The sequence below is a fragment of the Protopterus annectens genome, chromosome 8.part0, assembly GCF_019279795.1.
Source record: "Protopterus annectens isolate FY-2018-M chromosome 8.part0, PAN1.0, whole genome shotgun sequence".
Classification (NCBI taxonomy): domain Eukaryota; kingdom Metazoa; phylum Chordata; order Ceratodontiformes; family Protopteridae; genus Protopterus; species Protopterus annectens.
Genome location: NC_056741.1, coordinates 1,287,566,687 through 1,287,581,686, shown reverse-complemented (window position 1 = coordinate 1,287,581,686; position 15,000 = coordinate 1,287,566,687). Strand labels below are relative to the sequence as shown.

The following is a 15,000-nucleotide window of genomic DNA, read 5'->3' as shown; positions in this document are numbered from 1 at the left end:
GGGTTGCAGAACAACAAACTGTGGCTGGTGTTTACCCATAGCTACCGAACATCTGTTTGAAATATTCAGTCCTCTAAGATACCATGGGTGTGGTACTGTACAGAGTACCATCTATGAATTTCATAGTACTCTACAGAGTACCATCTATGGATTCCATGGTATTCTACAGAGCACCATCTATGGATTCCATAGTATTCTATAGAGTACCATCTATGGATTCCATGGTATTCTACAGAGCACCAGCTATGGATGCCATACTTTTCTATAGAGTACCATCTATGGATTCCATGGTATTCTACAGAGCACCATCTATGGATTCCATGGCATTCTACAGATTACCATCTATGGATTCCATGGTATTCTACAGAGTACCATCTATGGATTCCATAGTATTCTACAGAGTACCATCCATGGATTCCATGGTATTCTACAAAGTACCATCTATGGATTCCATGGTATTCTACAGAGTACCATCTATGGATTCCATGGTATTCTACAGAATAACATCTATGGATTCCATGGTATTCTACAGAGTACCATCTATGGATTCCATAGTATTCTACAGAGTACCATCCATGGATTCCCTGGTATTCTACAGAGTACCATCTATGGATTCCATAGTATTCTATAGAGTACCATCTATGTATTCCACGGTATGCTACAGAGTACCATCTATGGTTTCTATGGTATTCTACAGAGTACCATCTATGGATTCCATGGTATTCTACAGAGTACCATCTATAGATTTCATAGTCCTACTGGGAAACATCAACGTTCTTGTGTGGAATGCCAGAGATAACAGAGGGATATGATAGGAAGAAGCAGCTTACCTGATCTGCACCTGAGTGCTGAACTGATTTTTGACTTCTATGGCCGTCATTGATTGTATATGATAAGTGCAAAGTTTGAACTCAAAGATGCACATAAGTGTACTTGATACCAGAGCACCTTGGGCCAAAGGTCATACATAGTGAGTATCCTGAAAACACCTAGTTGATCCTTTTGTGCAGAAGGAGTTCATCACTTTTTCCAGAAGACATTCAATAATATGTCCAAACAACTACTTTCTAAACAGTGTACCTAGGGAGGTTGGGGATATGGACTTTATGGACCTTGTCCAAACCTGAAAAGCTGTAGCAGCAAGGAGCTTTTGCAAAGAGGTTGTCAGTGTGAGTCATGGTAATAATTATATGGACAACTCATGGATAGCAGCAGTTAGGAAAGTCACAGGGCTAAAGTAAGAGTCCTTCCATGCAATGTTAGTAGGAGGAGTCATTGGATTTGAGTCATAGGTACTGAAAATCAAGGAAAGCAACAGCTGTAGCAGTCATCCAGGTGAAGGCCTGGGTGTGGAAAGAGTTTAGAAAGACTATGAAGATGACTTTTGGATAGTCAAAGAAAGATTCTGGCAAACTGTTCAGTAACTTCAAATGAGGAGTAGGGATACTGCCAAGGCTGTCCTCCACAAAGGTGGACAACTTCTGACATTGACTGTAAAACATTGTGGAGAAATGCAACTGTGGCACTTAAACAGTTCTGTTGTGGCAAAGCTGCATGAGTGGATGAAATGTGGCTGGAAATGATGAAGGTGGAAGTCATTGTTAGGGTGTCACAATGAACAAACTTTATCAATATTACATGAAAGGCTGGAACAGAATATCTGAATTCGCAAATTGTGGTTTTAATCCCCAATTTCAAAAAGAGGTACAAGAGTGTATTTTCCAGTTATAAAGGGATCAAATTCCTCAGCATCCCTGGGAAAGTATTTCCAGGTGTTGGAAATTCGACCTCAACCAACAGGCTAGTATCTGATTCAGAAGGAACAACTTAGACTCTATTCTGATTGTAGAACAGTGGATTAACCTTTTGTCTTTCTAAAAGTTTTGGGCAGATCATGAGAAATTACCAAGACTTTGTATATGAGTTTTGTGGATTTTCAATAAACATATTGCTGTATATCCCAGAATGCCTTGTGAGAGGTGCTACAATAATATAGCATCTCAAGGCTGCTGCTACATGACATTCAGTCCCTGTATCTGTGGCATGAGAGTTGTGTCCATGTTCTTAGTATTAACTTGAACAGGACTCTACCAAGTATGTGGCTTAACTCCCCCCCACCCATGGATAGGATAGCAAAGCACAGAAAAAGTCTGGAGAATATATTCAGTGTCTGAACACAAAGGTGACATCCTGGTGCTTCCAGGTGATGTTTCACTAATTTTAAGTTACTGTAATCTCCATGGTGCAGTGAGGTGATTCCTTACTAATGTGAAGCAGCTGGAATTAAAATTTGTACCCCCACCCAGGGGCCATGTTGCTCTTCTGTAAAACAGTGGATTTCCCCCTGCAGGTGAGGGGGAGCAGCTAGCACACGTAGAAGAGTTGAAGTAATTTGAAGTCTTGTTCATGAGTGAGGGTATCAGGGATCATGAGACTGACCAGTAGGGGGTGCAGCAGTGGCAGTATTACTAGTGTGGGTTTCAAGCTTGAGCTGAGTCAAAGGATGAAGCTGTTAGTCTATAGTCAACATAATTCCCCATCTTTCCCTATGGTCATGAGTTGAGGTAGTCACCAAGAGAGCAAAACCACAGATACAGGCAGCAGGAATGTGGTTTCACTGCACAGTAGCTGGTCTCACTCCTCATGGCAGACTGAGGAGCTGTGCAGGACAGCTTCTGCTCTTTTGAGATGAGTCATTTGTAGTTGTTTTGGCACCTTGTCAGGATACCCCATGAATACCACCCATGGGTGGTGTACCAGGCAAAGCCCAATTGCAGGAAGCCCTGGGGCAGGCCCAGGAACTTTGGAGGGATTATATATCTCAGCTTACCTGAAGCCCCTAGAAAATGAGATGGAGATGTCTAGTGTATCCCACTCAGCTTGCCACCACCATGACCATCACTAGGCAAGGAGTTTACAAAATGGATGGAAGTCTTACCGAAGTCTTAAACAAGTAATTCAATCTGTGAATGAGAACGGGGCTGTGAACAATGATTACTTAGGCCTTAGCAAGGCTCAGTGTAGGTCATAAGGTGATAGCATGAACAGTAAGACACAAAGGGTAATAATACTTGGTGTCCACCAATATGAAAGGACAATCGTTATTGTACTGCAGGCGTCAATACCAAGGCAAATCTTAGAACAATGCAAAATGTCTCAAATGAAAAGTTTGTTGCTACTGACAGAAATTTAAGCTGAAGAAAAAACAGCTCACTAAAAGGCCAAGGTGTCCACCAAACAATATAAAAAAAAAACACCCAGGCAGCACCAAGGAGACAAAACTGTTTTGTCTCCTTGGTGCTGTCTGGCTGTTTTTTTTTTTAATGACAGCAAACAAGATTGATAACAAGAAGGAATAAAAATAACTGAAAGAAAACTAAAAGTGACTTGACAGGCTGGAGTGATAGTCTAAAACAAAGCAAAATCAATTGCTTACAGTCACCTAAGAAATGACATACATTTACTGCACACATTGGTGCGAGCTACTGCAATTACAAAATAATTTATTTAAGCAAAAAAATGTCTGGGAAATATATTTGAAGGGGTCCCTGAAAGATACCCTTGATGAAGAAATGCTTCACATAGTTATCTAATGGCAATTTTTAAATGTGTGGGTGGTCATATATGCCCAATTAAGCCTTATCCACCCAGGCTTCTTTAAGAGAAGGACTATGAAGCGCATTTCACAGGTCATTAAACAATAACATGACCTGCTACATTTAGTGCACGCAAGTATTACTCATGTCCATCCTTCCCTTGACCAGGCTGAATATTGTTTAATACAAGACAATGTAATGTTTTACATGGCAGGGCTACTGAATACAGAATCAAGTGCATCCATGTTAGTTGTAAAACAATTATGTTCAAATGCATATATAAAATAAATGTTCTTCCCTTCTCTTGCAGGTTTGTTTGGTACATTTGTGCCTTGCATTTTAGCGTGTCAAGTAGCTGAGAAGCTTGACGAGTGTTGCTGTCTACCGTATCTTCCTGGGACTCTACTTGCAATGCGTACATCCATAAGAGAGAGATATCACATTCCGGTTAGTTATGATTGTTGCCACTTTCACAATAAGTGCATGCTTGTCTGTCTGCTTTCCTGTTATTGCCTGCAGCTGTATGTATACTAAATTGTGTTGACTTTTTATTGTATTAAGTGTGTGTGTGTGTGTGTGTGTGTGTGTGTGTGTGTGTGTGTGTGTGTGTGCGTGCGTGTGTGTGTGTGTGTGTGTGTGTGTGTGTGTGTGTGTGTGTGTGTGTGTGTGTGAGTGTGTGTGTGTGTGTGTGTGTGTGTGTGTGTGTGTGTTCTTTATATTTGTTATAATATATGTGCTCAGCTTAACTGAAGTGCTTTTGACCCTCATGAGTAGACCTTTTATTTTGCATTTCTGTGTTTTTAACACGTTTAATACTCGTGTTTGTTGCACATTAGTCATGTTTACTCTCTATTGTTTTTGATACATTTCACTTAATTCTTTGTAAACATTGTTCATTCACTTGACTTCAGTCTAGGTTATGTCTCCTTTGACCTGCACTTGGTGACCTCTATCCATGTGCTCTTCTGCTGGGATCCCTCCTATCACCTATTGTGATAACCTTTCAGTCTAGATATTCACATTTTATCTATCCAATTTGTCCCCGTCATCTGTTTTTCCTTCAGCTCATATCATTTTGCTACCTTGCAAATGTCTGGCCAACCCTACCATAAAAAGAGATTCATAGTGCTCCCAAGAGATTTTATAGCATGCAGCCTGTGGATGGTGGAGTATAGAAGAGGATGCATCATCTGCTTGAACTGGCCCTCCATTTATTCTGATCAGTATCACCCCATACATGTACTGGAAACATAATGTAGCAAAGACAGCTGGCAAAGTATCAACATCAGCTCGACAGACCTCAAGGTTTCCTCATCAGAAAATATCTCAGTCTCAAGTATCAGTAGACCATTATTTATTTATTTATTTATTTATTTATTTATTTATTTATTTATTTACCGGTATGGTCCACTGCACCTAGGTGAGCCCATTTTCAGTGGAGGCCCAGGGAGAAAAGCTCCACATAGTATGACAGTATATACAGACAATAACATACATTATAGAGTACAATACAGTTACAATGATGTAACACATTGAAGGTGAGACTAATACAGAATTTATACAGCCACAGCAAATTAGGAATAATGTAATCTAATATTATATACATATTTACACACTTCTACCTTATGTAGTATTACTAACATTAATGGTAGAATTAGATGATTGTGAAACAGCTTTGAAAGATTAATTGTTATTGAATTGTGGGTGTTAGTAGCAAAGATTTAACAGCTAGACTTTGGCTCATGCAGTTGCTGTGGTGAGATAATGTGGGAGAGATTTAAAGAGTATTGAGATTGAATAAGGAGAGTTTAAAGTGAGGAGGCAGATATTTAAGGAGGATTTATTTTGGCAAAAGAACAGTGCCAGAGTGAAGAAATATGTTTTCTTAGGGATGACTTAAAGAGATCAGGATTACTTATGGTTCTGATAGAAGGTGATACTTAGATACTATGATAGGCTAAAATCCCTGTCCCTTTACTTAGTGTCATACAGACTCCTGAGGGGTCATCTCTGCTTAGGTTTTCTTGAATGGCCCAGCACTCTTTGGACTCTGAAAAGAAGCAGTGGTAAAACAAACACCCTCTATAGAGACCTAAACCCGTACTATCACACAAACACCACCAAGTGGCACAGCAGATACCTGACCCAAAGTATTTTCCATTTCTGGAATAGGCTGCCCTCATATATCAGAGTACCTCCACTTGAAACCTTTGAAACAAATCCATATGACTAGATGGGTGGTCATAAATTTTCACCTGGGTTATGAGGGGAAATTTTCTTTAATGGGGGACACTTCATCTACCTCAAGTACTGGATAATATGTCTGAGCTTCTCAAGCGTCTCCATGGCCATCAGCTTAGTAAGAACTAGAGAACAGCATATTTCTCAAGAATCCTGCCATAAACTGAATTTAATGCAGCATCATTCATAAGCACTCAGTAACAGTAAAGTAGCAAGGTACTGGAAAATCTACCCCCTTCCCTTGGTCAGTTTTTTCATGGAGGACTCTGTTCGGTCCCATACTTAGTTTGACAGCCTGTGGTCATGTAACCCAATAATGAGTCATTGTGAGATTCAGCCTTTGAAAATCTGCTCAGTGTGATTTAATACGCTAATGAAAACCAAGTGAAACTCATTTCATGGACAGTAGCCCTGTAGTTCAGAGTGACACATTTTATAAATGTTTACTGGGATAGTCAGTCTTTGAACCGAGCAGTGAAAAAGTTAAACATCTGAAAGTAATGTTTCAATTCTGGAATAGAAAGATATGATGTAAGTAATGGCAGCCTAATGGAAAGAGTTCTGATAAGAATAGAAGCAGTTGCTAGGAGATCTTAACTACCTAAATATGAAAAAACACAACACAGACTGGAGGAGATTGCTGTCCTCAGCTTTAAGGTAGAGGACTGACTTCACTTTCTTGTTATTTGTGAAAAATGAAGAAATTAAAAACACTTAAAGATTACAATATTAAGCAACATTAATAAATAGTCCCAAAACTTCAGATATTAATTCCTCTTCAGTGAGGAAACAGAAGAGGCACATTTAAATACGCTTAGTCACTGAAATACCTCAGCTGTAATTTGTGATAAGCACTTTCATCTAAATGGATTTCATCAGATCAACTTTTCAATAACAGCTTTAAACCATGGAAAACTAACATACAGATAAAAAGCACAAAGCATCATAAAACATGATTTTGACTGAGATAGTAATGAGACTAACCTACAACTAAAAGCTAGCCTGATGCAACACAAGTCATTTTTTTCAATCCTAACTAAAATAGGAAACAAAAAGAGCATTAATAAAACAAAGTCCAAATAAACTGAAGTGCAGAACTTGTAATTAACTCCTAGTCTATCTCCATACAGGAATAAAATGTCACAAAACTCCCTTCACTAAAGGCCATTTAGCCAGATCCTTCCAAAAAAAAAAAAAAAAGAAATCAGACACCTAAAGTGAAGAAGAGTGTGTGTGTGTGTTTGTGTGTGTAGTGTATGTATGTGTGTCGCTGCATATGAGTGTGTGACAAAAGGTACATGAATAAAGAAAACACTACAGTAACTTTGGAAAAGATGCGATGTAAAGAAACATCACAGATAAAATATGAGCAAAATAAAAGCTGTAATCGTAAGTGTATTAAAAACAAACAAAAAGAAAATCACCTTCACCCATAGGGTTTCATCAGATCACTGTTAAAACTGAGCATCCATAAAAATCAATCATACACTAAAAATAGGGGTAAAAATCAGTAACGTGAACAAAATGAAAATGAGTGCATATATATATATATATATATATATATATATATATGTTGTAGCAGAACAGAAAACAAACAGAAATCATCAAAAATACAGGCATAAAAATATCCAAAAAAGAAGCAAACTTGTCATGTCAAAACCATTAATAAAATAATTTGTGGTCCAGTTTCCTAAGCTGAAGAATGCATTTAACTGAACAAGAAGAATTAAGTCCAGGTGGGTTGCAGGCTTCTTTTTAAGCATAGCATTACAGTTCACCTCGATTGGACCATCCTGATCATGTCCAAAATGTGAAAAGTAAAAAAAAAAAAGAATGACCTGGTGATTCAATGCTGTGCTTTGCAAGACGATTCATGCTTAGTCTAGTTCTAATTTCTGACGTGTGTTGAGCCCTTCATCTTTTAAACTTAGAAATAGTCTTCCCTATGTAAAAAAAACTTGAGAATTGGAGCACTGGGCTCCGTAAATCGTTTCACTGTTACAGTTCCCGCCCAACTTACTGTTGTATTTCTTGCCCATACTGGGGTAGGTGAAAAAATCTCCGCAGCTCATGAACTCACAAAATGTACAGAAAGGGGCCCACATTTAAAAGTACCAAGCCTCTCCATGCTGTCCTTGTGGAACATTTCTTATAAACAGGGAAGGTACTAGCATTTTGGTGGCCCCCAGCAAGGTTCAAGTTTGGGGCCCTACTCAGGAGAATATCAAGTGTGACTACATTGCCATCACAACCCCTTCCCTGTCAAGCTCATCCAGCACCATTTAACCACTATAGTGTCACTATATTCAGATAATTAAGAATTGATGTGCCAAGGTACATACTGGCATTTAGTACCAATGTTACATTACAATAAACCTCTGTACCACAGCAAGGTAGCTAATCAAAGGTACACACATTGACTGACATGTAGTATCAATGTTACATGGACAAACCCCTGTGCCACAGCAAGGTAGCCACTCACAGGTGCATGCACTCACTGACTGGCATTTAGTACCAATGTTAAATTATGATAAACCCCTGCACCACAACAAGGTAGTGACTCACAGATGCATGCACACACTGACTGGCATTTAGTACCAATGTTACATTATGGACAAACCCCTGTACCACAGCAAGGTAGCTACTCACAGGTACACACACTGACTGGCATTTAGTACCAATGTTACATTATGACAAACCCCCTGTACCACAGCAAGGTAGCGACTCAAAGATGCACACACTGGCTGGCAGTTAGTACCAATGTTACATTATGGACAAACCCCCTGTACCACAGCAAGGTAGCTACACACATGTATACACACTGACTGACATTTAGTACCAATGTTACATTATGACAAATCCCTGTACCAAAAGGTAGCGACTCAAAGGTGCACACACTGGCTGGCAGTTAGTACCAATGTTATATTATGAAACCCCTGTACCACAGCCAGGTTGCCACTCACAGGTGCAGACACTGACTGCATACTCAACTGCCCAGATTTTCACAGAATGTCCAGATGTGACTCATGTTTGGCCTGTTCCACAAAATGTGTAGTTTTCTGGACTTTTTGTGACAAATCATTGATGACTGAATTCACTAAATGACAGGCATTTCAGTTTAACTTCATATCCTTCAGAACATGCATGGTAACACCTTTTATTCTAGCAAATTTTCAGTTTATAAGAGCACCCATAAGAGAAAGGCAACAATACAGCAGGGCTAAACACAGACATTCACACAGACTCCCTCACATAGGACAGAAGCACACTAAGACAGAGACTTTTGCACACAGGACAGACACCCACACATGATAAAGACAGCATTATGGCAAGACTGAACAGAGACAAGACATACAGCTACACAGACTCTTGCACATGGAACAGATACCTACACATGATAAAGGTTGCACTACAGCAAGACTGAACATTAACACCCATACAGACATAGGACAGAGGCACCCACCCCCACAGTAGGGACAAGACCAGGACAAATCTACTGCAAGACTGAGCATAAACTCACACAAGATAAAGTCAGCACTACCACAAAACAGAACTGAGACACCACTCCCAAGCACAAGATGATGACAGTAATACTGCTAGACTGAAACAAGCAGCATTAGATAAACTGACATCACTCAAGGCAATTACTGACATGCAGAATAGTCACACTACAGACATGCACAACACAGCTATGGGACACATAGAAAAGACTATAGACACACAAAACATACAAGGGAAAGCCATGGGGATTACAGAGTCTGAGACAGACTCAAACCCAAACAAACCCAAGAGAAAGCCATGGGGATTACTGAGCCTGAGACAGACAGACTCAAACCCAAAGAAACACACAAGAGAGCAATGGGGATTACCAAGTCTGACACAGGCAGACTCAAACCCAGAGAGAAAAAAGTGAAGACCAGAGTGTCTTCCATCTTCAGTGTGCATTTACCTTTTCAGCTTCTGACTGCTGCCACTTGTCTGTTCTTCCTGTGCTTCTGTCTTAGCCTCCCAATGAGTCTTGCTGCTTCCAACTGTCCTAGCCTCCTGACATGTCCTGCCACTCCCAACTGTCCTAGCCTCCCAACAAATCCTGCCACTCCCAACGAGTCCTGCCATTCGATGAGTCCTGCCTCTCCCGATGAGTCCTGCCGCTCCTAGCTGCCTTTGCCTAACATCCTGCTAGTTCCATTCTCATAGTCCTCCTACCTGTTGGAGTAAGCAAAACAAAAGAAAGTGAATACACAGCATACAAGCCACACTAAGGTGCTACCTTAAATTTACTGCCTGAAAGCATTATAAAAGATTACTGGAAAGGAAATATGAGCACATACCTAGAGTTTTACTGGGATCTTACAAATTTTCTTCTGGACAAAGTCTTCAGTGAGGCTGCCATGTGATACACTTTGTCCCACTTCATGCTCATTGAGACCACAGCTAAAACTGAAAGTTTCTCCTGACTCATTGACGAATGCAGGTATGTCTTTATGAGTTTCAGTTTAGAAAAGCTGCGTTCAGCAATAGCCACTGTAACAGGTGCAGTCAACTAAATGTGCAGTGAAACATGAGTATTTATATACATATATATATATATATATATATATATATATATATATATATACATACATATATATATATGTCTTGCAAGTGGTTGCGAATGAGGAAATTTAAGTCAGTGGTGTTGACTCATTGTTAACCATTCGAGAAAGGCTTTTCAGTTTGTGTCCAAGGTCAGAGTCATCAATATCACTTATCCTGTCAGTCAGTTGTTATTTCAGAGCCTTGCAGTGTTGGTGCAATGTGTCTTCTGCAACATCACACAAGGCTTTAATATTTGATAAAAATCCAAAGGCCTTATCAAACTCTTAAAGCTGCTCAGACTGGTCAGTAAATGATTGCATTGTTGTGTCTAACAGCACATTGAAGACTCTACATGTAATTTTACCACTGGATTCTGTACAGTCTCATCTTCTCCTTCATAGTCAAAGAAGTGCTTTACTTTCCTCTGCCTCTTTTCTTGAAACGTGGTGCCAACATCCAGTTCTTCCACTATCGTGGAGGCTTCACCCATGGCACATTGAAATCCTATCTCTTTGTAATTCTTCAGCATGTCCATAGTTGATGCCAGCACTTTGACACATGTCGAAATATGAACTGACAGACTCTGCAAAACTTTGCTTGCACGATTTACCTCTGTCGGCACATCATACCAAACCGCTAAACATACAATGAATTGGTATGACATAAGTCCCGAGCACAGTCCCCTTACTTGTTGACATGTTGCAGCATCACTTGTATGTAGTGCTTCACCTATCTCCTGTAATGCTTCAATGACTCCCTTCAACTGAAGTCTTACTGCCTTGACAGAGCCTATCCTGCATTCCCAGCAAGTCTCCAGCAGTGGCTTCACAGTGACATTTGTGTGCTGTTTCAAGATCCGCCATCGGCTCATTGATGCTGAACAGAGTACGTAAATGTTCTGCAGATATCCAAAGAGTGACACTGCCTGTAGTGATGAATGTGCTCCTCAGTAACTATAAGATTTAATTTATGGCAGGCACGTGGCACATAAATAGCTCTTGAATTCATCTGTTTTATCCCGGCCTGCACTCCAGCTCTTTTTCCCTTCATGTTGCTGTCATTGTCGTATCTTTGTCCATGACAGTCGTTAATGTCCAGTTGATGACTTTGCAGTCTGAAGAAGTGCTTCTGTAAATCCTTCCCCAGTTGTATCATTCACAGGCACGAATCCCAGAAAGTGTTCCTCAACTGTGGCTGCATTCCTTGAAATATCCAAATACCTAACTACTACAGTCATTTGCTGTTGATTGCTGATGTCTGGTGTGCAATCAAGAATCACGGAAAGTACCTAGCATCCTTCACCTTCCCTACAATGGTCCTTAAAATATCATTTGCAATCAGCTGGATAATTTCATTCTGTATGTCTTTCCCAAGAAAGTGATCCATTACCTCTTTATTCCTAATATGATGCAAATGTTCAGCTATGACAGAATCAAACTGCGACAAAAGTTGCGCTTGGCCTAAGAAATTGCCATTGCCATAGGTGTCCAGGGCATCACTTGTACCACAGAATGCCATGTTCCGTTCTGCCAATTATTGGACAATAGCAATAATGCATTCTAACACCACACCAGTGAGTTACCTCCTTTTCAACCACTGCTTGTCTCTTATTGTCCATAGTCTGCCTACTCTTTATTCTATTGTTCAGTTCCTTCCACTTCAGCATGTATGCTGGATGCTCCGGTGCTCAATCATGGCTGTGTAAAGCTTTGGACATCTCTCTCCATGCTCTGTAACCACCTGAAGAAAGAAGATAGTTAGAATGTCCAAACAATTTCCATGCAAAGCAAAACAGTGCATCCCTTGATACTAAATATGTCAGCCAAGTGTGTTTTGCTGTCTGTCCATTAGGCACCACATGGAAATAGTTCTCCAATGTAAATCTTCTTTTCTGCTCATTGACTGGGAACTGTGGCAACACCACTTGCACAGGTCCATGCTGAATGGCAGCTGCCTTAAACTCATCCCTTGTCAAGTCTGGCCAAATTCCTAGATCTTCAAAAAATATACCTGACACTCCCTGCAAGTCATAGGCTACATCTGTCACTACAGAAGTATGGGCTCCTTCTATATCAAAGTCTGGTGATCCAGGTAACACCTCTAAAGTTGAATCTGCATTTGCTGACATGCTTTTGCCCATGGTAATGGCTGTAGGTTCACAGGAGGTAACCTATGGTGTAGCCGTAAGAGAGTGGCCACTTTCTATCGGATGGATTATGGCCTCACAGTGGGCAGCCTGTAATGCAGAACCATTGTGTTGCCCTAAAGGCAAACTTTTTCCTGAATCACCCCTCTCTGATGACCCACAGACAAATTTCAGAATGGAACCCTGTCTCTTTGCATCCTCATTCCTCTGCTGCTGAAGCTTTCTTTTTGCTGCTCCTGGCAAATATGTACGCTTCATCTCTAACTGGGAATGGAAGTAAAGCAGAATTACTGCATATGCAGACATTGGGTCCTTTTGTCATACTGTTTGTAAAAAGCACTACACTCCAGGTACATTTTATTCAACTTTCTTTGACCTGCCCGGACTGCATAATGACAAACGTTAGCATCCTGAACAGATTCTAAGGATGGCATTACACTGTAGGCAGAACTGAAGAAAAACAAGGACCAGCTATATAAACCAGAAAAATGGATTAGGTTCCAAAGTCATGTTAGTATGACTGCAGGCACAAAAGAATAAGCAACCTAATACTGAACGCTGTTCATAAACACAAGCTATACAGTACCCAGTATCATACCGTAGGCTGAAGAACTGCTGATTAACAGTAACCAGTAGTGAAAAACTAACATAGGCAATATGTACAACTGAAGGGCATTACAAAATGCATATTGCATAATGACTTGCATTGACATCAGTCACTATTGCACCGCAGGCAGAAAGACTGAAGAATGACTAACCAGTAGGCACAAAAAAAGTAATGAGAAAGGCCCCAAGTTACAGTTTCATGTTAAATACCTAACACTGGAGGTGAACCTCAGCTTTTTTCTATACAGTTCTTCCCCTTTCATCCCCCTAAACATGTGAAGATGCCCCAAATGACATAAAATATTGATATTACAAGCTCTCTGGAACAGACTAAAGTCTGAAAGAACAAATGACTAGGAGAGGCACAAGTATGAGGGGAAACATACCAAACTATGAAGCAAGAGAAATGTTACGGAGCAAAAAAAGACTACACCTGCCCACTACCTCTCAATCTCTTGTCACTCTTGAACAAACCAAAATCATTGGTTGAGCAAAGGAGTAAAATCATGGATTTGCTAGAAAACCTCATTTGTGAGGGATGTAGAAGTGCCAATCAAACACTGGGAGACATTCACACAACCACCCCCCACCCCCCAGCACAGGACCTGTGGACAAAAGCATAAAGGCAGGGAATGTACCATGCATTACGTGGAGGATATGAAATATGAAGTTCATTTTTGCTAGTAGCTTTAGCCCTCTGCATTGTGCTATGTAATCATTTTGTGAGAGAGAACCGACCAAAAACATCTGGACATTGTGCACATTCTCGCAGGCCCCATCAACTGCCTAAAATCTCAACATAATTCAGACAGCCAAAAATAACTGCAGAACAAGGTGCAACATCAGGGATAGTTTAAAACAGTACAAAAACATAGATAGCAGAACAGTGTTTGCAATATCATGCATTAAGATATCAGTACATTCTGTGGAATTCTCACCCCCCCCCCCAAAGTCTCTGCACAATAATTCTGGATGAAGTGAAAACCCAACAAAACAAAGGCGTAGCATTAACAATGTGCTTATACAGTACGTGACTCCCCATTAAAAAAACTCCAGGCAAACAATGAACACTGCAACATTCTCACAGGCCTCCCAAACTTTCAACACAATAACCACAGACAATGCAAAATTGCAGTCATTGCATCAGTGAGTTGAACATTGCAGTTATACACAATAGTAGCGTAGTGAATTAGTATAAATTCAAAACATCTATACCTTCAGCAACATTCTCACAGCCACTAACTACCCTCCCAACATTAACATTTTAAACAATGTGCACGCCCCACCAACCTGCTAACCTCTCAGCATAATTCAAACAGCCAAAAAACTGCAGAGAAAGGCGTAACATCAGGGATAGTTTAAAACAGTACTTTAAACCGAGATAGTAGAACAGTGTAGAAAAACTCATAAAAAAATCAAAATATACTGCAAATTCAGCTGATAATTTACCAGCAGAATTTCAAAAAATATCAGCCAAAGCCAGTTCTTACCCTGAATACTTAATAGATCCATTACTGAGCAAGACGTCCCAACTATCTGGAAAATATCACACATTATACCCTTACACAAAGATAGAAACATGACATAAATTACAAATTATAGGCCCAGAGCAATTCTCTCCCCACTAGCTAAACTCCTAGAGAGATGCATTCATTCTCCACTTCTGCAGTATGTCACAACCAATAATTTACTTGCCAAATCCCAACATGGCTTCAGACCTCATGCTGCAACTGCCGTCCTCAGTTATACAAACACCATCAGTTTAGAAATGAAGGTAAGATAGGATCATCTGTCTTTCTCAATTTGTTAAAGGCCTTTGACACAGTCTCTCAA

General features: G+C 40.1%; 1 protein-coding gene across 1 annotated transcript in view; it reads left to right on the top strand.

Annotated features, from left to right (window-relative positions):
- The window catches only part of LOC122808462 (cornifelin homolog A-like), a 187,348-nt gene that overhangs the window by 88,949 nt on the left and 83,399 nt on the right, over window positions 1-15,000 (top strand). Inside the window, exon 2 of the mRNA XM_044079422.1 lies at window positions 3,907-4,043. Coding sequence (XP_043935357.1) covers window positions 3,907-4,043 — 137 coding nt within the window. The remainder of the gene's footprint in view (window positions 1-3,906; window positions 4,044-15,000) is intronic.